This window comes from Lithobates pipiens, unplaced genomic scaffold (assembly GCF_037356315.1).
Source record: "Lithobates pipiens isolate NorthernLeopardFrog02 unplaced genomic scaffold, aLitPip1_a1.2 Scaffold_1, whole genome shotgun sequence".
Taxonomy (NCBI): Eukaryota; Metazoa; Chordata; class Amphibia; order Anura; family Ranidae; genus Lithobates; species Lithobates pipiens.
In genome coordinates this window covers 115,154,357-115,178,849 of record NW_027507685.1, presented here as the reverse complement: position 1 = coordinate 115,178,849, position 24,493 = coordinate 115,154,357, and the positions used below count along the sequence as shown (strand labels likewise).

The window sequence follows — 24,493 nt, the reverse complement described above, 5'->3', positions numbered from 1 at the left end:
GAAGTGCAGGCAAGGAAAGAGCTCAGCTCCACAGAAGTCAGTAAAGAAAGGAAGTCCCGAGAACAGCACATCACATACATCCCTCATGTAAAGAGTAGAAACATCCCCCTCCAACGTGTTTCGACTAAGATCTGTGGGTGGGACGAAACATGTAGGTGAAGCAACCTAGGCAAAGTCTAGGCTGAGTCTGCTTCTACTCTTCACATGAGGGTTGTGTGTGATGTGCGGCTCTTGGGACCGCCTCTCATTCAAAAGGGGCACACACAAGGCCTCGCTCACACACGGCGCACACACAAGGCCTCGCTCACACACGGCGCTCACACAAGGCCTCGCTCAAACACGGCGCTCACACACAAGGCCTCGCTCACACACAAGGCCTCGCTCACACACAAGGCCTCGCTCACACACAAGGCCTCGCTCACACACAAGGCCTCGCTCACACACAAGGCCTCGCTCACACACAAGGCCTCGCTCATACACAAAGAAAAGGAAGAAATAAAAATAAATCTTTAACCCCTCCCCTGGTAGAGTTACCTGAGCTGTGACTTGGTGCTGATCAAAATGTGAGAGCTGCTGAAAACGGCTGAAAATTTCCTCGGCTGTGGGGAATGCCTCCGGCTTGGCCCGGCGTTTGCGTTGCCCTTCGTTGGACCCTGTTCAGAGAGTCACTGTTCATTAATCTGCTCCTGTCACATCTCTGTGTGTTCCGAGCATTAAAGTGGTTGTAAACCTCAGACATGAAATCTGAACAAAGCATATCCCTCTAAGTGACATTGTCTGCTGCCTCCCTTTCCCCCGATATCTGTCAAGTTTTCCTGACACCAGGAGATAAAAAGGTGACAGGGGAGGAAGCTCCAGCACACAGCCTGTGATTGACAACCTCAATTCTGTACCTGTGTGAAGGGGAGTGTGTCCCTTCCCTCCAATCAGCTCTCAGAGGGGAGCAATGAAGGAAGCCGGGGGGGGGGGGAACGAACAAAAGGGGGAGGGGGAACAAAAGGGGGAGGGGGAACAAAGGGGGAGGGGGAACAAAGGAAAGGGGGAGGAACAAAGGAAAGGGGGAGGAGGAAGCTGGGGACAGCATGGGAGTACTGAGAGTGTAAGCACGGTTTGTATATATATATATATATATATATATTTTTTTTTTTTTTTTTTTCACAGTGGGTGGGGCTTATATACTTTTTAATCCTGGTATTCCACGCTGGTTCTTACCCGTCTCCGCGGTGCTCTTCCGGTTCAGCACCTTCAGGATGTCTCTTGTGATCTTCTTGATGACATGGCGAGCGTCATCTCTTTGCCGGCCCACCCCAAACAGAACTACCAATCGCTGGTTACATTCATGGCTGCACGATTCTTCCTAGAATGCAGAGCGGATGAAGAAGAAGGTAGAAGAAGATCAGCAAGAATATTAAAATAAAAAGTATTAAAAAAATAAAAATAAAAAAGGAGAAGGGTTATGCATTAACATGTGCGTCCACCATTTTTTTTAGTTTTGAAAGGAGCGGGGACAGGTTAAAACGTTTGATTTTGCAGGGTTCAGTTAGAAAGATTTCTGCTGACTTATCAGTGACAGGAAGTGAGGGAAGGTCTGTAATCCCCCCCAAACACCATCATTTGGGAGGGGGAGGGGGTCAATCCTATTGCCCATGTAGTACACCTCTTACCTGTGGAATGGGGAAATGTGTGGCATACTGGATGTGCCGCGGCTGATCATAGAGGGAAGCCAGAGGTCCATCGGATGCTGGAGGCTTCACCGTACGACGCGTTTCACAATCTCCTTCATCGGGTCCTGGGCTCCGCCCCTCGCAGCGCATTGCAGGAGAGAACATCTGCGGAATCATTACAGAGCACACCATAAAATGTACAGACACACTGGAAGGGATTTACCTACAGCCATAGGGATCATTTACACTCGTTTCAACTTTAAAACACACAATATATCGCTTCATCGTGATTTTACTATGTGTTTTTTATGCTTCGGTGCAGCTTTAATGAAGCTTGGCAAAATGCCCCATATGTGTTCATGTTCTATTTGTTTTAAAGGGGCCCAGCAGATCCCCGCTTCTTAGTGCCCCCTGTTCAGCACATCCCCGCTTCTTAGTGCCCCCTGTTCAGCACATCCCCGCTTCTTAGTGCCCCCTGTTCAGCACATCCCCGCTTCTTAGTGTCCCCCTGTTCAGCACATCCCCGCTTCTTAGTGTCCCCCTGTTCAGCACATCCCCGCTTCTTAGTGTCCCCCTGTTCAGCACATCCCCGCTTCTTAGTGTCCCCCTGTTCAGCACATCCCCGCTTCTTAGTGCCCCCTGTTCAGCAGATCCCCGCTTCTTAGTGCCCCCTGTTCAGCAGATCCCCGCTTCTTAGTGCCCCCTGTTCAGCAGATCCCCGCTTCTTAGTGCCCCCTGTTCAGCAGATCCCCGCTTCTTAGTGCCCCCTGTTCAGCAGATCCCCGCTTCTTAGTGCCCCCTGTTCAGCAGATCCCCGCTTCTTAGTGCCCCCTGTTCAGCAGATCCCCGCTTCTTAGTGCCCCCTGTTCAGCAGATCCCCGCTTCTTAGTGCCCCCTGTTCAGCAGATCCCCGCTTCTTAGTGCCCCCTGTTCAGCAGATCCCCGCTTCTTAGTGCCCCCTGTTCAGCAGATCCCCGCTTCTTAGTGCCCCCTGTTCAGCAGATCCCCGCTTCTTAGTGCCCCCTGTTCAGCAGATCCCCGCTTCTTAGTGCCCCCTGTTCAGCAGATCCCCGCTTCTTAGTGCCCCCTGTTCAGCAGATCCCCGCTTCTTAGTGCCCCCTGTTCAGCAGATCCCCGCTTCTAAGTGCCCCCTGTTCAGCAGATCCCCGCTTCTTAGTGCCCCCTGTTCAGCAGATCCCCGCTTCTTAGTGCCCCCTGTTCAGCAGATCCCCGCTTCTTAGTGCCCCCTGTTCAGCAGATCCCCGCTTCTTAGTGCCCCCTGTTCAGCAGATGCCCGCTTCTTAGTGCCCCCTGTTCAGCAGATGCCCGCTTCTTAGTGCCCCCGTTCAGCAGATGCCCGCTTCTTAGTGCCCCCGTTCTGCAGATGCCCGCTTCTTAGTGCCCCCGTTCTGCAGATGCCCGCTTCTTAGTTCCCTGCTTCAGCAGATCCCCAGCTTCTTAGTTCCCTGCTTCAGCAGATCGCCAGCTTCTTAGTTCCCTGCTTCAGCAGATCCCCAGCTTCTTAGTTCCCTGCTTCAGCAGATCCCCAGCTTCTTAGTTCCCTGCTTCAGCAGATCCCCAGCTTCTTAGTTCCCTGCTTCAGCAGATCCCCAGCTTCTTAGTTCCCTGCTTCAGCAGATCCCCAGCTTCTTAGTTCCCTGCTTCAGCAGATCCCCAGCTTCTAAGTTGCCTTATTCAGTAGATTCTCAGCTTCTTTGTTCCCTCATTCAGCAGACCCAGCTTCTTAGTTCCCTTATTCAGTAGATTCCCAGCTTATAAGCACCCTTGTTCAGCAGATCCCCAGCTCAGTAGTACCCCCAGATTTGCGGATCCCTGCTCAGTGGTAACCTTTAGCTCTGCTGATGCCCCACTCAGTAGTAACCCTCAGCTTTGCTGATCCTCCGATTTGTTGATCATCCTCCTCTCTGGTCCCCGCTCACCTCCCGCTATATTGCTCCCACACGTGACATTGCGAGTTTCTCCTGCTCTGCCTCCCCAGCTCTGCTGATCCTCTGCCGATCAATCCTCTCTCTCTGGTCCCGGTTACCTCCCGCTATATTGCTCCCACACGTGACATTGCGAGTTTCTCCTGCTCTGCCCCCCCAGCTCTGCTGATCCTCTGCCGATCAATCCTCTCTCTCTGGTCCCTGCTTACCTTCCACTATAGCAATCCCACTTTGCACATCACATGTGCCGCCTGATAGTTGCTCTACTCCAGTCTGGACCCCGCTCACCTTCCCGCTGCGTCACGCTACACACCAGATGTGATATCTGGCACCAGACACTCCCAGGAAATATACACCTGAACCAGAAGTGACGCCTTTTCAGTACACTTGTTGGTTTCCCAGTGCAACCTGGGATATCTCATACCTGCAATACCTCCAAAACAAAAACGTTAACTGAGTAAAAGGTGCTCTTAGCAAGACAACATGTGACCAGGACTGCAAGGTGACCATTTTATTTAGTGGGAGGAGCCTTGATGATTGGCATTCAGAGTGCTAAAAAAAGGAAGCGTCCAATGCCATATTCTGAAGAGTAAGCGAGATCTTAAAGGAATAGCACAGGGTTTGACATCCATGGGAACGGACCAAACCAGCACACTACAAGAAGGGACCTCTTACCGCTATGAGCACCTCCATATTCACCCTCTATTACCATCCCCCACAAGGAATATTCAATATCTTACCGGGAATTCACTCTTCTCCATGTCATCGAATAGCGCCCCTGAGCCGTGGTCGATTTCCATGGTTTCCGATAGAGTCGTGTCCTAAGATAGAGAGAGAAGGGGGAGGGGTAAAACGGGTCAGACCAATACCGGGACAGGAACGTTTATTATGCATGTAGATGGTAAATGGAAACTCATCCATATGAGGAGGCCATGGAAGTTAACCACTTAAGGACCGAGTCTCTTTCTGAGATTTGTTGCTTACAAGTTAAAAACAGTTTTTTTTGCCTAGTAAATTATTTAGATATCCCCAAAAATTATACCTTTTTTCTAACACCCTAGAGAATAAAATGGTGGCCGTTGTAATACTTTCTATCACACCGTATTTGCGTAGCACTCTTATAAATGCACTTAAAAAAAAACACACAACACACTTTCAGGCTAGGTTCACACTATTGCGATGCGGGAACGCCGCGAATCCGCGGCGTTTTCCCGCATCGCTCACCTCCCGCCGGCAGTTCACACTGCCCTATGCGGACGGCTGGGGGTGTCAATGTTATGTTAATGACACCCCCAGATCCGTCGGCATATCGCAGTGCGATCTGCCGACTCGCACAGGAATCGGATCGCATGGTGTGAACCCCCATGCGATCCGATTCCGTTGCGGACCCAAAAAAGGGTCCTGTGCGAGTTTGCTGCGGGACAGCTGCGAGTTCAGCCATACTATCTGTATGGCTGAACTCGCAGTGCTACGGAGATCGGATGTGATTTGCTGTGCGAATCACATCCGGATCTCCCCCCGCAGCAGTGTGAACCCAGCCTTAAGTAAAAAATTAGACAGTAAAGTTAGCCCAATTGTTTTTTGTGAAAGATGATGTTACGCCAAGTAAATTGATACCCAACATGTCACACTTCAAAATTGTGCGCTCTCGCGGAATGGCGACAAACTTTTACCCTTAAAAATCTCCATAGGCGATGTTTGAAAAATTCTAAAGCTTGCATGTTTTGTGTTACAGAGGAGGTCTAGGGATAGAATTATTGCTCTCGCTCTCCCGATAGTGGCGATGCCTCACGTGTGGTTTGAACGCCGTTTAAAAAAAAAAAAAAAAAAAAACACATTGTGTCACTTTTATTCCTATTGCAAGGAGAGGACAGAGATCCGATGCCCCCCCCCCTCAGAGGACAGAGATCCGATGCCCCCCCCCCCTCAGAGGACAGAGATCCGATGCCCCCCCTCCTCAGAGGACAGAGATCCGATGCCCCCCCCCTCAGAGGACAGAGATCCGATGCCCCCCCCCTCAGAGGACAGAGATCCGATGCCCCCCCCCCCTCAGAGGACAGAGATCCGATGCCCCTCCACTGCACGGGATCCTGTGTGCCCCCCCTCAGAGGACGGAGATCAGATTCACCCCCCTCAGAGGACGGAGATCAGATGCCCCTCCACTGCACAGATTCCTGTGTGCCCCCCCCTCAGAGGACAGAGATCCGATGCCCCCCTCCCTCAGAGGAAAGGGATCCGATGACCCCCCCTCAGAGGACAGAGATCCAATGCCCCCCCCCTCAGAGGACAGAGATCCAATGCCCCCCCCCCTCAGAGGACAGAGATCCGATGCCCCCCCCTCAGAGGACGGAGATCCGATGCCCCCCCCTCAGAGGACGGAGATCCGATGCCCCCCTCCCCTCAGAGGACGGAGATCCGATGCCCCCCTCCCCTCAGAGGACGGAGATCCGATGCCCCCCTCCCCTCAGGAGGACGGAGATCCGATACCCCCCCCCCTCAGGAGGACGGAGATCCGATGCCCCCCCCTCAGGAGGACGGAGATCCGATGCCCCCCCCTAAGGAGGACGGAGATCAGATGCCCCCCCCCCTCAGAGGACGGAGGTCCGATGCCCCCCCCTCAGAGGACGGAGGTCCGATGCCCCCCCCTCAGAGGACGGAGGTCCGATGCCCCCCCCTCAGAGGACGGAGGTCCGATGCCCCCCCTTCAGAGGACGGAGGTCCGATGCCCCCCCCCTCAGAGGACGGAGATCCGATGCCCCCCCCCTCAGAGGACGGAGATCCGATGCCCCCCCCCCTCAGAGGACGGAGATCAGATGCCCCCCCCCTCAGAGGACGGAGGTCCGATGCCCCCCCCTCAGAGGACGGAGGTCCGATGCCCCCCCCTCAGAGGACGGAGGTCCGATGCCCCCCCCTCAGAGGACGGAGGTCCGATGCCCCCCCCTCAGAGGACGGAGGTCCGATGCCCCCCCCTCAGAGGACGGAGGTCCGATGCCCCCCCCTCAGAGGACGGAGGTCCGATGCCCCCCCCTCAGAGGACGGAGGTCCGATGCCCCCCCCTCAGAGGACGGAGGTCCGATGCCCCCCCCTCAGAGGACGGAGGTCCGATGCCCCCCCCTCAGAGGACGGAGGTTCGATGCCCCCCCCTCAGAGGAAGGAGGTCCGATGCCCCCCCTTCAGAGGAAGGAGGTCCGATGCCCCCCCTTCAGAGGAAGGAGGTCCGATGCCCCCCCTTCAGAGGAAGGAGGTCCGATGCCCCCCCCTCAGAGGACGGAGGTCCGATGCCCCCCCTTCAGAGGACGGAGGTCCGATGCCCCCCCCTCAGAGGACGGAGGTCCGATGCCCCCCCTTCAGAGGACGGAGGTCCGATGCCCCCCCTTCAGAGGACAGAGGTCCGATGCCCCCCCTTCAGAGGAAGGAGGTCCGATGCCCCCCCTTCAGAGGAAGGAGATCCGATGCCCCCCCTCAGAGGACGGAGATCCGATGCCCCCCCTCAGAGGACGGAGATCCGATGCCCCCCCTCAGAGGACGGAGATCCGATGCCCCCCCCTCAGAGGACGGAGATCCGATGCCCCCGGAGATCCGATGCCCCCCCCCCCCCTCAGAGGACGGAGATCAGATGCCCCCCCTCAGAGGACGGAGATCAGATCCCCCCCCCCAGAGGACAGATGCCCCCCCTCAGAGGACAGATGCCCCCCCTCAGAGGACAGATGCCCCCCCTCAGAGGACAGATGCCCCCCCTCAGAGGACAGATGCCCCCCCTCAGAGGACAGATGTCCCCCCTCAGAGGACAGATCCCCCCCCCTCAGAAGACAGAGATCAGATGCCCCCCCCCCTCAGAGGACAGAGATCAGATGGCCCCCCCCCCTCAGAGGGCAGAGATCAGATGCCCCGCCCCCTCAGAGGACAGATCAGATGCCCCGCCCCCCAAAGGACGGAGATCAGATGCCCCGCCCCCCCAGAGGACGGAGATCAGATGCCCCGCCCCCCCAGAGGACGGAGATCAGATGCCCCGCCCCCCAGAGGACGGAGATCAGATGCCCGCCCCCCAGAGGACGGAGATCAGATGCCCCGCCCCCCAGAGGACGGAGATCAGATGCCCCGCCCCCCAGAGGACGGAGATCAGATGCCCCGCCCCCCCTGAGGACGGAGATCAGATGCCCCGCCCCCCCTGAGGACGGAGATCAGATGCCCCGCCCCTCCGACGACGGAGATCAGATGCCCCGCCCCTCCGAGGACGGAGATCAGATGCCCCGCCCCTCCGAGGACGGAGATCAGATGCCCCCCCCCCAGAGGACGGAGATCAGATGCCCCCCCCCCCAGAGGACGGAGATCAGATGCCACGCCCCCCCCCCCAGAGGACGGAGATCAGATGCCCCGCCCCCCAGAGGACGGAGATCAGATGCCCCGCCCCCCCAGAGGACGGAGATCAGATGCCCCCCCCCAGAGGACAGATGCCCCCCCTCAGAGGACAGATGCCCCCCCTCAGAGGACAGATGCCCCCCCTCAGAGGACAGATGCCCCCCCTCAGAGGACAGATGCCCCCCCTCAGAGGACAGATGCCCCCCCTCAGAGGACAGATGCCCCCCCCCTCAGAAGACAGATGCCCCCCCCCTCAGAAGACAGATGCCCCCCCCCTCAGAAGACAGATGCCCCCCCCCTCAGAAGACAGATGCCCCCCCCCTCAGAAGACAGATGCCCCCCCCCTCAGAAGACAGATGCCCCCCCCCTCAGAAGACAGATGCCCCCCCCCCCTCAGAAGACAGAGATCAGATGCCCCCCCCCCTCAGAGGACAGAGATCAGATGGCCCCCCCCCCCTCAGAGGGCAGAGATCAGATGCCCCGCCCCCTCAGAGGACAGATCAGATGCCCCGCCCCCCAAAGGACGGAGATCAGATGCCCTGCCCCCCCAGAGGACGGAGATCAGATGCCCGCCCCCCAGAGGACGGAGATCAGATGCCCGCCCCCCAGAGGACGGAGATCAGATGCCCGCCCCCCAGAGGACGGAGATCAGATGCCCCGCCCCCCAGAGGACGGAGATCAGATGCCCCGCCCCCAGAGGACGGGAATCAGATGCCCCGCCCCCCAGAGGACGGGAATCAGATGCCCCGCCCCCCAGAGGACGGAGATCGGATGCCACGCCCCCCTGAGGACGGAGATCAGATGCCACGCCCCCCTGAGGACGGAGATCAGATGCCACGCCCCCTCAGAGGACGGAGATCAGATGCCCCCCCCCTCAGAGGACGGAGATCAGATGCCCCGCCCCCCCAGAGGAAGGAGATCAGATGCCCCGCCCCCCCAGAAGAAGGAGATCAGATGCCCCCTCCACTGCACGGGTTCTTGTGTGCCCCCCCTCAGAGGACGGAGATCAGATGCCCCCCTTCAGAGGACGGAGATCAGATGCCCCGCCCCCTCAGAGGACAGAGATCAGATGCTCCGCCCCCTCAGAGGACGGAGATCAGATGCCCCCCCCCTCGGAGGACGGAGATCAGATGCCCCCCCCTCAGAGGACGGAGATCAGATGCCCCCCCCCTCAGAGGACGGAGATCAGATGCCCCCCCCTCAGAGGACGGAGATCAGATGCCCCACCCCCCCAGAGGAAGGAGATCAGATGCCCCGCCCCCCCAGAGGAAGGAGATCAGATGCCCCGCCCCCCCAGAGGAAGGAGATCAGATGCCCCGCCCCCCCAGAAGAAGGAGATCAGATGCCCCCTCCACTGCACGGGTTCTTGTGTGCCCCCCCTCAGAGGACGGCGATCAGATGCCCCACCCCCTCAGAGGACAGAGATCAGATGCTCCGCACCCTCAGAGGACAGAGATCAGATGCTCCGCACCCTCGGAGGACGGAGATCAGATGCCCCCCCCTCAGAGGACGGAGATCAGATGCCCCCCCCCTCAGAGGACGGAGATCAGATGCCCCCCCCCCCCCCTCAGAGGAAGGAGATCAGATGCCCCCCCCAGAGGAAGGAGATCAGATGCCCCGCCCCCCCAAGAAGAAGGAGATCAGATGCCCCCTCCACTGCACGGGTTCTTGTGTGCCCCCCTCAGAGGACGGAGATCAGATGCCCCCCCTCAGAGGAAGGAGATCAGATGCCCCGCCCCCAGAGGAAGGAGATCAGATGCCCCGCCCCCCAGAAGAAGGAGATCAGATGCCCCCTCCACTGCACGGGTTCTTGTGTGCCCCCCCTCAGAGGACGGAGATCAGATGCCCCCCTCAGAGGACGGAGATCAGATGCCCCGCCCCCTCAGAGGACAGAGATCAGATGCTCCGCCCCCTCAGAGGACGGAGATCAGATGCCCCCCCCCCTCGGAGGACGGAGATCAGATGCCCCCCCCCCTCGGAGGACGGAGATCAGATGCCCCCCCCCCTCGGAGGACGGAGATCAGATGCCCCCCCCCTCGGAGGACGGAGATCAGATGCCCCCCCCCCCCCTCAGAGGACGGAGATCAGATGCCCCGCCCCCCAGAGGACGGAGATCAGATGCCCCGCCCCCCCTCAGAGGACGGAGATCAGATGCCCCGCCCCCCTCAGAGGACGGAGATCAGATGCCCCGCCCCCCCTCAGAGGACGGAGATCAGATGCCCCGCCCCCCCAGAGGACGGAGATCAGATGCCCCGCCCCCCCAGAGGACGGAGATCAGATGCCCCGCCCCCCCAGAGGACGGAGATCAGATGCCCCGCCCCCCCCAGAGGACGGAGATCAGATGCCCCCCCCCCCAGAGGATGGAGATCAGATGCCCCGCCCCCCCCCAGAGGACGGAGATCAGATGCCCCGCCCCCCCCAGAGGACGGAGATCAGATGCCCCTCCCCCCCAGAGGACGGAGATCAGATGCCCCGCCCCCCCAGAGGACGGAGATCAGATGCCCCGCCCCCCCAGAGGACGGAGATCAGATGCCCCGCCCTCCCCAGAGGACGGAGATCAGATGCCCCGCCCTCCCCAGAGGACGGAGATCAGATGCCCCGCCCTCCCCAGAGGACGGAGATCAGATGCCCCGCCCTCCCCAGAGGACGGAGATCAGATGCCCCGCCCTCCCCAGAGGACGGAGATCAGATGCCCCGCCCTCCCCAGAGGACGGAGATCAGATGCCCCGCCCTCCCCAGAGGACGGAGATCAGATGCCCCGGAGATCAGATGCCCCGCCCTCCCCAGAGGACGGAGATCAGATGCCCCGGAGATCAGATGCCCCGCCCCCACAGAGGACGGAGATCAGATGCCCCGCCCCCACAGAGGACAGAGATCAGATGCCCCGCCCCCACAGAGGACAGAGATCAGATGCCCCGCCCCCACAGAGGACAGAGATCAGATGCCCCGCCCCCACAGAGGACAGAGATCAGATGGACCCCCCTCCACTGCACGGGTTCCTGTGTGCCCCCCTCAGAGGAGAGATCAGATGCCCCGCCCCCACAGAGGACGGCGATCAGATGCCCCGCCCCCCACAGAGGACGGCGATCAGATGCCCCGCCCCCCACAGAGGACGGCGATCAGATGCCCCGCCCCCCACAGAGGACGGCGATCAGATGCCCCCCCCCCTCAGAGGACGGCGATCAGATGCCCCCGCCCCCCAGAGGACGGAGATCAGATGCCCCGCCCCCCCTCAGAGGACGGAGATCAGATGCCCCGCCCCCCCTCAGAGGACGGAGATCAGATGCCCCGCCCCCCTCAGAGGACGGAGATCAGATGCCCCGCCCCCCCTCAGAGGACGGAGATCAGATGCCCCGCCCCCCCAGAGGACGGAGATCAGATGCCCCGCCCCCCCCCAGAGGACGGAGATCAGATGCCCCGCCCCCCCCAGAGGACGGAGATCAGATGCCCCCCCCCCCAGAGGACGGAGATCAGATGCCCCGCCCCCCCCCAGAGGACGGAGATCAGATGCCCCGCCCCCCCCCAGAGGACGGAGATCAGATGCCCCGCCCCCCCCCAGAGGACGGAGATCAGATGCCCCGCCCCCCCCAGAGGACGGAGATCAGATGCCCCGCCCCCCCCAGAGGACGGAGATCAGATGCCCCGCCCCCCCAGAGGACGGAGATCAGATGCCCCGCCCCCCCCAGAGGACGGAGATCAGATGCCCCGCCCCCCAGAGGACGGAGATCAGATGCCCCGCCCCCCCAGAGGACGGAGATCAGATGCCCCGCCCCCCCAGAGGACGGAGATCAGATGCCCCGCCCTCCCCAGAGGACGGAGATCAGATGCCCCGTCCTCCCCAGAGGACGGAGATCAGATGCCCCGCCCTCCCCAGAGGACGGAGATCAGATGCCCCGCCCTCCCCAGAGGACGGAGATCAGATGCCCCGCCCTCCCCAGAGGACGGAGATCAGATGCCCCGGAGATCAGATGCCCCGCCCTCCCCAGAGGACGGAGATCAGATGCCCCGGAGATCAGATGCCCCGCCCCCACAGAGGACAGAGATCAGATGCCCCGCCCCCACAGAGGACAGAGATCAGATGCCCCGCCCCCACAGAGGACAGAGATCAGATGCCCCGCCCCCACAGAGGACAGAGATCAGATGCCCCGCCCCCACAGAGGACAGAGATCAGATGCCCCGCCCCCACAGAGGACGGCGATCAGATGCCCCGCCCCCCACAGAGGACGGCGATCAGATGCCCCGCCCCCCACAGAGGACGGCGATCAGATGCCCCGCCCCCCACAGAGGACGGCGATCAGATGCCCCGCCCCCCACAGAGGACGGCGATCAGATGCCCCGCCCCCCCACAGAGGACGGCGATCAGATGCCCCGCCCCCCCTCAGAGGACGGCGATCAGATGCCCCGCCCCCCCACAGAGGACGGCGATCAGATGCCCCGCCCCCCACAGAGGACGGCGATCAGATGCCCCGCCCCCCACAGACGGCGGCGATCAGATGCCCCGCCCCCCCACAGAGGACGGCGATCAGATGCCCCGCCCCCCACAGAGGACGGCGATCAGATGCCCCGCCCCCCACAGAGGACGGCGATCAGATGCCCCGCCCCCCCCCCACAGAGGACGGCGATCAGATGCCCCGCCCCCCCCACAGAGGACTGAGACCAGATGCCCCGCCCCCCCACAGACGACGGCGATCAGATGCCCCGCCCCCCCACAGAGGACTGAGACCAGATGCCCCGCCCCCCCACAGAGGACTGAGACCAGATGCCCCGCCCCCCACAGAGGACTGAGACCAGATGCCCCGTCCCCACAGAGGACGGCGATCAGATGCCCCGCCCCCCACAGAGGACGGCAATCAGATGCCCCGCCCCCCACAGAGGACGGCAATCAGATGCCCCGCCCCCCACAGAGGACGGCAATCAGATGCCCCGCCCCCACAGAGGACGGCAATCAGATGCCCCGCCCCCACAGAGGACGGCGATCAGGTGCCCCCCCCCTCAAAGGACAGAGATCAGATGCCCCCCGCTCAAAGGACAGAGATCAGATGCCCCCTCCTCAAAGGACAGAGATCAGATGCCCCCCTCAAAGGACAGAGATCAGATGCCCTCCCCTCAGAGGACGGAGATCAGATGCGCCCCCCCCCCCCGTCAGAGGACGGAGATAACCGCATGTCTCTTCTCCCACCTCACACTGAGACATGGAGGAGACTTTATCATATTTACTGAAAGAGCAGAACCTGGATAGACTATAAATGAGGGACATTAAATGGAGCAGAAACAGATTGTGTGTTCTAATCCCGTCTACACCCTCTACCCCCTACACTCATACCATATACCCTGTGCCTCTAGACCATCTACACCCTCTACCCCCTACACGTATTCCATATACCCTGTGCCTCTATACCCTCCACACCTATACGATAGACCCTGTGCCTCTAAACCCTCTGCCTCTACACCCACTACACATACCATATACTAGGGCTGTAATGAACGATTATTTTCATAATCAATTAGTTGGCCGATTATTGTTTCGATTAATCGGTTAATAACCTTTAAAAAAAAAAAAAAAAAAAAAGGGGGGGGGGGGGGGCGTGTCCGGCGCGTGACTAGTATGGCCGCTTGAAGACAGAGCTCCTCACTCTGACGGCCTTCACAAGCGACTTCCAGCCTTCCCCGGTGATTTTTTCGCTCCGGTGGATCACCGCAGACATCCGCTCATCGTAGGGGAGATGTCCCTCAAGCGGAAAGAGGACCAAATTCCTCGTAAGCTGATGGCCTACATGTACCAGCCGTCCGCGCGGCCAAGATGGCGCCGCAGCATCAGGCCTGCACGCGCTAAAGGAGGCCGCAGCTTCTCCGCGCCGAGAAAGAAACATCCCCGCTCGGGACACCGCACTGGTAAGTGCAAACGGAGGGGGAAGCCCCTGTGTATCACCTCCAGGAACACCAATCTCCCGCAGCCCAGCTAAATCCAAAATGCGCCTGGACACTGCAGGGGGATCACAGGATGACACACAGACTGCCACTATACCATACATCCTCCCCCAGCAGAACCCACAGCCTGACGCTATAGCAGCATTTCCCACAGCGGGACAAGCAGTCACGGACACCACTCTCAAGGACATGTTAATGTCCCTCAGAAGCTCCTTACAGGCGGACATGCTCTCCCTTGTTCACAGCTTTGGGAGCAGCATTCATGCACTAGAGAACAGGGCCACGCATATAGAGGCTAATGTGGGAGACATTACCGTTACAGTGAATGACATTATTGATGCCCAGGAAGCACAGGCCCATGACACCAGCTGGATTAAAGACAAAATGGCGGACTTAGAGGACAGGGCCAGACGTAACAATTTTAAAATCTGCGGTGTCCCTGAATCAGTTCAAAATACAGAACTGCCCACGTTTGCGAAAAATCTTCTTAAAACTGTGCTGCCTGACGCAAAGAATATCAAGCTTATTGTTGACCGCATTCACAGATTACCAAAGCCCACTTTCCTCCCAGATGCCGTACCCCGGGACATCATCCTCAGAGTGCATTTTTACCATATCAAAGAGCAATTTATGCATAGGGTGAGAGCACTGGACACTCTTCCTGAACCGTACAATCAATTGCTATGCCGACTTGTCCCAACACACCTTGAGCGGGCGCAGACAACTTAACACGATCACCAAGGCGCTGCGTAACAACCAGATCCAATACCAGTGGATAGCACCCTCCAAAATATCCATCCACCATGGAGGATCGAAACACCTGATCACCTCACTACAACAAGGTCAGACTCCTGCAAGACTGGAATATCATTCCTACTGATGTGACCCCCATGGATCACAGCAACATGGGAGATGTAAACGCACATCCTCTTCCACCGAGACCCCAAAAAACCCACCCCCCTCCACAGTAATCCGGGGAACATGATAACTCATGCCGTTTGAGTGTGACTTCTGTTCACGCTCGGTCTCAAGGGACTACTTACCCCCACTTAGTGTTTCTGGCACGGCTGTGCCAAGAACTATACTTGTGGAAACACTCTCCAGTTAATTCCTGCCTTTTGTTCTTCCTAGAGAACCCATCCCGAGTTCTGCCTGCGACATAGGCACCTTTCTCACCCATCTGAACCATTCCGACCATTCGCTACTTGATTCCTGCTGAAGGGAGCTACTCCTGATACACCTAATCTGTTCGCCATTTTTTTCTCCCTCTCCCTACTATCATAAGCCCCCCTTTTTTTTTTTCTTCTTTTCTTTTCTCTCCTTGCAGGTCGTACCTTCAAACAACACTTTGCTCAGTGTCAGATCTGCATAACTCTCGTACAGCTCCATAGAAGACTTCCTCGAGCAGCACTTTGGACTCCTAACTCCTATAGGATTTTCAAGGTAACACGCACCCTTACTGCTGCTCTTTTTCTATACCTACGGCACCAGGACTATCAAAATTGTATCTATAAACGTCAAGGGGCTTAATCACCCTGCTAAAAGGGCTTCCCTCTGGTCACTCGCCAAGCAAACCAAATGTGACATCATCTGCGCACAAGAGACGTTTTTTAGCCAGCCACCCCCCTACCTGCACCAACAAATATTTTAACACCATCTATTTTGCTAACACAAAGACAAAAAAAAAAAAAAGATTATTGATTGCCATAAACAACTCTTTAGCATTCCAATCCACCCTTTGCGTCCAAGATCCAGAAGGCCGTTACATCATTTTGACCTGCACAATCAATGATGCTCCCTATACGCCCCTAATGTCCAGCAAGCTCGATTTCTACGCAAGCTACATAAGAAAGTTGCCGAGATCCAGAAGGGAGCGGTCATCTGGTGCGGGGACTTTAACTGTACTTCTGATTCTGAATTAGACTCTTCTGCCCACACCAAGCGCCACAGACTAGCCCTGAACCCTCCACTGACAACATTTCGACTTTACGATGTTTGGAGATGCCAGCATGCGGACGAAAAAGACTTCACTTTTTTCTCCTTGCCACAACTCATATTCACGCATTGATTTTTTTTTTTTTAACGGACCCCTGGACCTTGCAAAAAATCTCCTCTTCGGAGATACATCCCACCATTTGGTCTGATCATTCACCGGTGAGCATCACTGTAGAAGACTCCACTAAAAGTCCCCCTGCTTATCTATGGAGACTTAACACCAGGATTTTACAATCAGAACCGTATACCCAGCTGCTCAATGACAACCTGACAGCTTTTTTCTTACAGAATAAGGACTCTGTTGCGGACCCACACATGTTGTGGGCCTCGCACAAAGCGTTTATGAGGGGGCTCTTCATTCAATATGGCACGAGGGACAGGAGGCAAAGGAGGCAGCGGATAGACAACATTCTTACTAACATCCAAACTACTGATCTCCTTAATAAACAGCACCCCAATCCGGCGCTTAAAACTAAACTGATCTCCCTTAGACTTGAGCTTAGAACCCTGCTTCTAGAATACCATGACAAAGCTCAAAAACTTTAAAATAAAGTTTTACTCTGAAGGAAATAAACCCGGTAAATTGCTTTCCCATCAAATTAAAGGCCATCTACCGAAATCACCCATTCCCTTCCTGCATCACCCCACCACCAATGCTAGATTATCCAACCCACAAGATATTGCAAATGCCTTTAGCGTTTACTACAGTCCTCTTTACAATCTGGATAATGAAGCGACTTTACCCAAGCCCCAGCCCTCCCAGATTCAAGCTTTTTTGCAGTCGATTTGACCCAGCTTACCCCGCAACAATTAGAACTGCTAAACTCCCCATTCACACAGGAGGAAATCATGAAAGCCATCCAAACGCTACCAAAAAACAAAGCTCCAGGCCCAGATGGGTTTGTGGGGGGAGTACTATAAACAATTTACCTCTATATTGACTGAACATTTAATCCCGGTATTTAACTCTGCTGCCTCCTCCGCCTCCTTTCCTCCAGAAATGCTCAAAGCCTTAATTGTTACCATACCGAAGCCAGGGAAGGAGCCCACCCTACCACAGAACTTTCACCCCATTTCACTTCTTAACCACGATGTGAAGCTATATGCAAAAGTCATTGCATATACCGTGTTTCCCCGAAAGTAAGACAGTGTCTTACTTTCTTTTTATCCCCAAAAGCCCCACTATGTCTTACTTTCGGGGTATGTCTTATATTGGAATAAAAATTGTCGAATTTTTTGTTTTAACCATAAAATTAACATTTATTAACAACCTGAACAGTATTATATTCACCACAAAACAGAATGACTTGTTACAACATTGTATAAAAAAATGGTAAAAAACGAACAGTGGAATACTGGAAGATAAAACAGATTTATTCCATGACAACCATGTCATCATCCTCAGGAATATCATCATAAACATCCACACTCTTAGGTTCCTGTGGATTTTCTTGGGACTCTCGGGACGACATTTCTTGCCGAATCATTGGCCCATATTTCTCATGGGTAGCAACTGCACTGTCCTGAAATGAGCAGGCTTTGTCCAGGTAGCCAGCTCGCAGTGCATTTGCAACGCAGGTGTTAGTGATCTTATTCCAAGAATTCTTCACCCAGTTAACAATCTCTGGCAGTCTGGGCTTCACAAAGTTCCCACGTACATTTCTCTCCATTCGGTTTTCAATGTAGTCATTGATTTCCACACGCAGATAGTCCTTGAACGGCTTGTTAATGGCGATATCGAGAGTCTGAAGATAAGCCGTCATCCCTGCAGGAATCATGATTTGGTCGATTCTCCGCTCATGAAGGAAGTTTTTCATGGTTTTGGCACGGTGTGTGCTGGCTGCATCCCAGATCAGCAACCCTCTTTTGTTCCCACGCATTACAAGCGGCAGCATTAAATCAAGCCACTTTCTTATAACATCTTGTGTGGCCCAGGCTTTTTCAGTTTCCAGCACATAAATGCCAGAAACCCGCTCAATCTTCTCCTTCTTGCCCTTTGCAATGAGTAGCGGTGTTGCTTTAGTGCCATCCAGACGAATCGTCAAAATGCAGGTGACACGTGCACTTTCATAAGCGGTGGAGGGAATGTACACTGAGGAGGTACCTCGTTGATCAATGGTGGTTTGAGCTGCTTGGCCCATGAACACGGCAGTTTCATCCATGGCGATCATGTTGCAAAGACTGTATTTAGAGAAGTCAATGTCATCCACAAACTTCTTGTAGGCTAATGCACGTTTAACAATCTCAGCATCTTCCAATCTAAAGAGGGTTGTGGATCTTCTCAAAGACAGGTCATTGCGTTCAAGAAAGTTATCCACCCAGTGCTGTGATGCCTTGAATTGTTCAGGGGAAATGTCAAACTGTGGCGACACTGCAAGGGCATATTCCTGAATCTGAGCCCTGGTCACCACCAATGTCTTTGCTCTCCTGTCTGCAACCCACTCAGAGACCAGGCTTTCCAGCTCTGTAAACATTGGTTGCCGACCACAACCAATCTTGCGCTTTTTAGCCATTCCGCTCTCCACTTTTTCACTCAGGTTAGTGTATTCTGCACGCCATTTTTGGACCAGTCGGTGATCCAACATTTTCTCCTTGCAGAACTGCACTACATTTTTGCCCCAAGATTCTTCAACAATCGCTTTTTTATACTCCACGGTGTAACTCTTCCTTTTACCACTGGAACCGGAAGCGCTCATGTCTAGGGGCTAAAATATAGCATACGGTATAAGCACTGCTTGTGGTTACCGTACGTATCACAGTCTCCCATAGGGTTACAGCCCCATACAATATCCCACACAGCGTGTTTTTGTATGTTGTCCATGGTCCTGATGGACCACGGAAAACATTACTGCTGCTCCCGCGGCCTCCACATCCCTCCGCTCATCCCGCTCTAACCGTCCGCATCCCGCAGTTAAAGGGGCACTGACAGCTAAAAAAACTGTGTAAAATGTGTTTTTTAGTGTATACGATATGCATTTTATGCGCTACAGAAGAGGACTACAAGTCCCAGCAAGCAAGGCTGCACTGCATTACAGAGGAGGCCTACAAGTCCCAGCATGCAAGGCTGCACTATGGAGGACTACAAGTCCAAGCATACAAAGCTGCTATGCTCAGCAGAGGAGAACTGTAAGCACACACAGCCCGGTATGTTGGGACTTGTAGTCCTCCTCAGCTGCATCTTGCGGTTACAAGAGCTGCAGAGAATATCTTCACACCCCCCCTCCCCCTCCCCCTCCTTGGTCTCTCTCTGTATGCACTGACCTTTTTCCGGGAGGGCACAGAGCCAGTGACACCTGCGTCGCGCCGTTCTGATCAGTCTTGGGCAGCGGCTGTCACTCACAGCCGAGCAGAGTGAAGCCGCCTCCCCCTCCTCTTGTATGGCTACACAGTGCTGTCCATGAAGGAGAAGGAGGGGGAGGCGGCTTCACTGAAGCCGCCTCCCCCTCCTCCTCCTCCATACACAGCACTGTGTAGCCATACAAGAGGAGGGGGAGGCGGCTTCACTCTGCTCGGCCGAGACTGATCAAAACGGCGCTGTCTCTTCAGTCGGAGGGGGAGGGCGCTGGCCTGGCACCCCCCCCAGGGTGCGGCCCGCACCCCCCGCCCCACTCTTAGTACCGTACGTCACTGGAGGCGGCAATACCTCGTGTTTCCCCGAGAGTAAGACATACGTCTTACTTTCGGGGTACGGCTTATATTAGCCGACCCCTCTGAAACCCCCGATACGTCTTACAATCGGGGGTGTCTTACTATCGGGGAAACACGGTAGGCTCAACGACATCCTGCCTCTGCTAATACATACTGACCAGTAAGGATTTGTCAAAGGACGTCAAACATCAGACGCTACAAGGCGCATGATCAACATTATCCACCAAGCAGTGACCCATCGGGTGCCTTCTCTGCTTCTCTCTTTGGATGCGGAGAAAGCATTCGATAGGGTTCACTGGCAATACCTTAGAATGACTAGAGAAATTTGGTTTCCATGGATTTATCCTCACTGCAATATTAGCCTTATACTCTTCCCCCTCAGCCCAAGTATACTGCCTGTCCATGCTGTCAACAACCTTTGCCATAACAAATGGCACAAGGCAAGGATGTCCCCTCTCGCCTCTGATATTTGACCTTATGATTGAACCCCTTGCAGCAAAAATTAGATCCCAGCAAAACATCTCTGGATTCCGCATTGGAACTTCTGAGCATAAGATCAGCCTCTTTGCTGATGACATTTTCTTGCTGACCAACCCTGCTCCCCCCTGGCTTCGGTGCAAATTATTCTTGACGAATTTAGCAATGTTTCATACTATAAGGTCAATACCTCTAAATCTTACATTCTTCCCTTAACGATGCCAGCGCAACAAAAGGCACACCTGCAAAGCAGTCATCAATATGCATGGTCTACACATTCTCTCCAATACCTGGGTACTAAATTGACTAGCGATACAAGCGACCTTTACAATGCCAGCTTTCTCCCCTTCTTGCATAATCTCCCAAAGGAACTAGACAAGATCTCCAAGCTAACACTCTCTGCCTCAGGCAGGCTAGCGGCATTCAAAATGATCATTCTCCCTCAGCTACTATACCTTTTTAGGGCACTTCCCATCACGTTACCCGCATCTTACTTCACGCAACTCCAATCCCTTCTTAGAAAATTTGTTTGGCAAGGGAAAAGAAACAGAGTTTCTCAAAAACTCCTAGTGAAACACAAATCGGTAGGTGGCATAGGGTACATCAACTTGCAGGATCATAATGCAATAATCTTAGCACAGCTGAGAGCATGGTTCATCCCTGAACCCACTAACCACTGGAGTTCTATGGAAGCTTCCCAAATCCCTGGCAAAATCCTCAAAAACTGGCTACTCAGTTTTCCCAAATTGAGGAAAACTGACTGCAGTATTTCTCCAACCTTACATACGTCAGTAGGGGCTTTTGAGTATCTTCTTAAAAATCTACCCACTTCCGCTTGTACTTACCAAGCCCCTATTCCTTTAGCGGTCCTCAATCTAATAATCCCCCACATGCAGGTATCTTCTTGGACAGATAGAGGTGTACAGCATATTGCGGATCTATACAGTGAAGATTTTGTACACATTTACTTCGCTACAGCACACTTTCTCACTCCCCTTGAAGGAATACTACAAGTACATTCAAATCTCGCACTGTCTAATCCGAAACCCACATCTCCAATTATACCTCCCCCCAAAAATCTGGCAATATTTCACTAATCACACTTCCCCAACCAAAGGCATCTCTATTTTTTACGCTACACTCAAGGGTAAGAACACCTTCGAGATCCTTCCCCCCATGCTGAAATGGGAAAAAGATCTTGGAATTCCCATATCTCCACACCAAATGGCAGTGTGCGCTGCGTTTTAATCACAGTTACAAAATCCGCCAATCTGTGGGAAACTTACCCACAAGGTCAATCTTAGATGGTACCTAACGCCTCATCAATTACATTCATATGACACCGCAATAGATGCCTCCTGCTGGAGACAATGTAATTTCCCAGGGACCCTCTATCACATATTTTGGGAATGCCCCAAAATTGTGCCACTGTGGACAGATATATTCCACCTGTTATCTGAGATTACACATATCCCTATAAGCCCCTCACCTGAACTAGCAATTCTAACCATTGGCATAGACAACTACCCTTATAGACTTCGCTATATAATTACACATATCCTCTTAGCGACCAGACTGACGATAGCCGTCACTGGAAGTCCCCAGAATAGATCTCTTGTACAGAAATTGTGCGTTTGGTGCAACTGCATGTAGCATATGAACGTAAGTTTGCTTCAACAGAAGGGCGTCTAGTCAAAACTGCGAAATTTTGGGAGGATTGGGATTCCTGGTATGTCCGACCACAACCGTAAATTATCTGACCACTTCTATCCACTTTGCCTGCTCATTCACCTGCAACATTACGCAAGCTCTGCCCACCTTCCCTTCTCCCCACCCCCCCTTTTTTTTTCTCTATATCCTTCTCTCTCCGCTGTCCCCATATGCTCCTTCTCTCTCTGTGCGTCGATGTGGTGCATCACATTGACTCACTTCCAAATTGGTCATACCCTGCGCAATGGTATCCTCAGATGGGGTACTTGTTAACTATCAGTTCATCGTTCTATTGTCTCTTTTTTTGTTTTGTTCATAGACAAACGGTTAGCTCATTGCCAATTGCAACAAAATGCAACTAGATGATCTCACGTTAAGTATACGGTTTCCAGTCCAGCATAGACTGCTATAGCGGTAGTTGTCAGTACTGGGATGGGGGAGGGGGGGTCCTTCGCCTTTGGGCACAGCATGTTCCCCTTAGGGGTGCCTATAGGCGGGACCTACCATCCCCACTTTCCCTTCTTTATTCTATCCCTTGTTTTTACCTTATACTACTACTTTTTAACTGTATGTTTATGGAACCACCCAAATTTAAAAGTTGTGATCCTCCTAGGACTAGGGGTTGCTCATGTTATAATATGCTGTTGAACAAGCTGTACTTTTAATCATTTATACACTTTGTTATGTATAACACAATAAAAATATTGAAACTAAAAAAAATTAAAAAAAATAAATAAAAAAAAAGCGTGATGTATAATTTAGTTAGTATGTAACAAAAAAAAAAAAAAGCTATTATTCATAAATATCTCTATGCAGTGGTAAATATAAGTAACCAACTATATGGTTAGAGAGCAAAATCTCTAATCCACTCTGAGAACAACAGACAGAAGATATATACTGTATATACTATTAGAGGAGATCTTCCCTCAAAAAAATTTCATTTTAAAAAGTTTGTTCGATTTTCTAATCATTAGTGGGGGTCAAATCGATGTTCATTTTCAACCTCAGTGACGGGAAAATTTGGAAATAGAAAACTGCTTGGTGAAAGGAATTTGCAGACAGTATACCGTATATACTCGAGTATAGGTCGATCCGAATATAAGCCGAGGCCCCTAATTTACCACAAAAAAAATGGGGAAACGTATTGACTCGTGTATAAGCCGAGGGTGAGACATGCCCTTCCAGCCCTGTGTGTCCGTGCAGCCCTGTGTGTCCGTGCAGCCCTGTGTGTCCGTGCAGCCCTGTGTGTCCGTGCAGCCCTGTGTGTCCGTGCAGCCCTGTGTGTCCGTGCAGCCCTGTGTGTCCGTGCAGCCCTGTGTGTCCGTGCAGCCCTGTGTGTCCGTGCAGCCTTGTGTGTCCAGCCTACCTGTGTCCCGAGCATGCGTCCCGAGCCTGTGTGCTTCTGCACATACGGCGGCCATGCCAGGATCGCCGCACCTCTTCTCGTCTGACAGACGGCGGCCATTCCACTGTTCAAAAGCCGCGCCTCCGTCTGTGATAGGCGGAACACTCAATTTCCCAGCAGTCTGTGTTCCGCCTATCATGGACATCCTCTCATCCTCGTCCGTAGTATGAGGATGAGCGGATGTCCGTGATAGGCGGACCACTGACTGCTGGGAAATTGAGTGTTCCGCCTATCACAGACAGGGAGGCGCGGCTTTTGAATAGTTGAATGGCCGCCGTCTGTCTGCTCGACACGCTGATCGGGTAGACAGACGGCGGTGACTCGAGTATAAGCCGAGGGGGGCACTTTCAGCCTCAAAAAAGAGGCTGAAAATCTCGGCTTATACTCGAGTATATACGGTATGTGGTTTTCGTTATGAAATTACATTCATTTTAAAACAGAATGTTAAAAACAAGTGAAAATTTCAAAAAACAACATTCTTTCATTCAGCGAATGTACAAAGATTTTTTGTCTGAAAATTGATCTGTATGGCCAGCATAAGGCTCGGTATGTAGCTGTGCGTTTTGATTTTTGCGCATGTGATTTTGCTGTGATTTGAGAGTTTTTTTGGCCAATTTGTTGTTGGGCAGATTAAAAAACACAAATTGCTGCAAAAACCCATTACATGCTTTTCTGCAGCTTCTCCATTGATGTATATTATTGAACCACAAAAGCCCCATTTTGCGTTAAAAAAGTCCCTGACCCTTTCCAAATACACAGCGGCTGAAAAAAGCATAGGAAACCATGTAAATGAACTGTAGTGCATTTCTGCAAAAAGCACCAAAAGAAGAAAAAAAAAACACAGCGGTGTGAACCAGGTCTAACACGTTTAGTAACATAATGGGGTTAAAAAAAATAAATAAATAAATAAAAAAAAAACTAAAAGTAGTCCTTTATACTACAACAAAAAGCAGATAATCCCTACTGTAAGGGGTTCATTTTTTAACTGTAGAACTGTGAAAGTGGTATTTACAGTAGCGATCTGCTCTTTTTGTACTATAAAAGGGCTCATTTTAGTTTTTTTTAACCCCATTATGTTACTGGCCGATTAACCGATTATGAAAATAGTAATCGATTAATTTCATAATCGATCAGTTGTCGATCGATTAGTTGTTTCAGCCCTACCATATACCCTGTGCTTCTACACCGTCTACACCCACTACACTCATACCATATACCCCGTGCCTCTACACCCTCTACCCCCTACACTCATAGCGTATACCCTGTGCCTCTACACCCTCTACCCCCTACACTCATACCATATACCCTCCGCCTCTACACCCTCTACCCCCTACACTCATACCCTCCTCTACACCCTCTAC

General features: G+C 53.8%; 1 protein-coding gene across 1 annotated transcript in view; it reads right to left on the bottom strand.

Moving 5' to 3' along the window:
- The window catches only part of MED12 (mediator complex subunit 12), a gene marked incomplete in the record, with an annotated part of 85,453 nt that overhangs the window by 31,101 nt on the left and 29,859 nt on the right, over window positions 1-24,493 (bottom strand). The window contains 4 exon segments of the mRNA XM_077474366.1: window positions 535-653; window positions 1,213-1,357; window positions 1,665-1,829; window positions 4,351-4,431. Coding sequence (XP_077330492.1) covers window positions 535-653; window positions 1,213-1,357; window positions 1,665-1,829; window positions 4,351-4,431 — 510 coding nt within the window.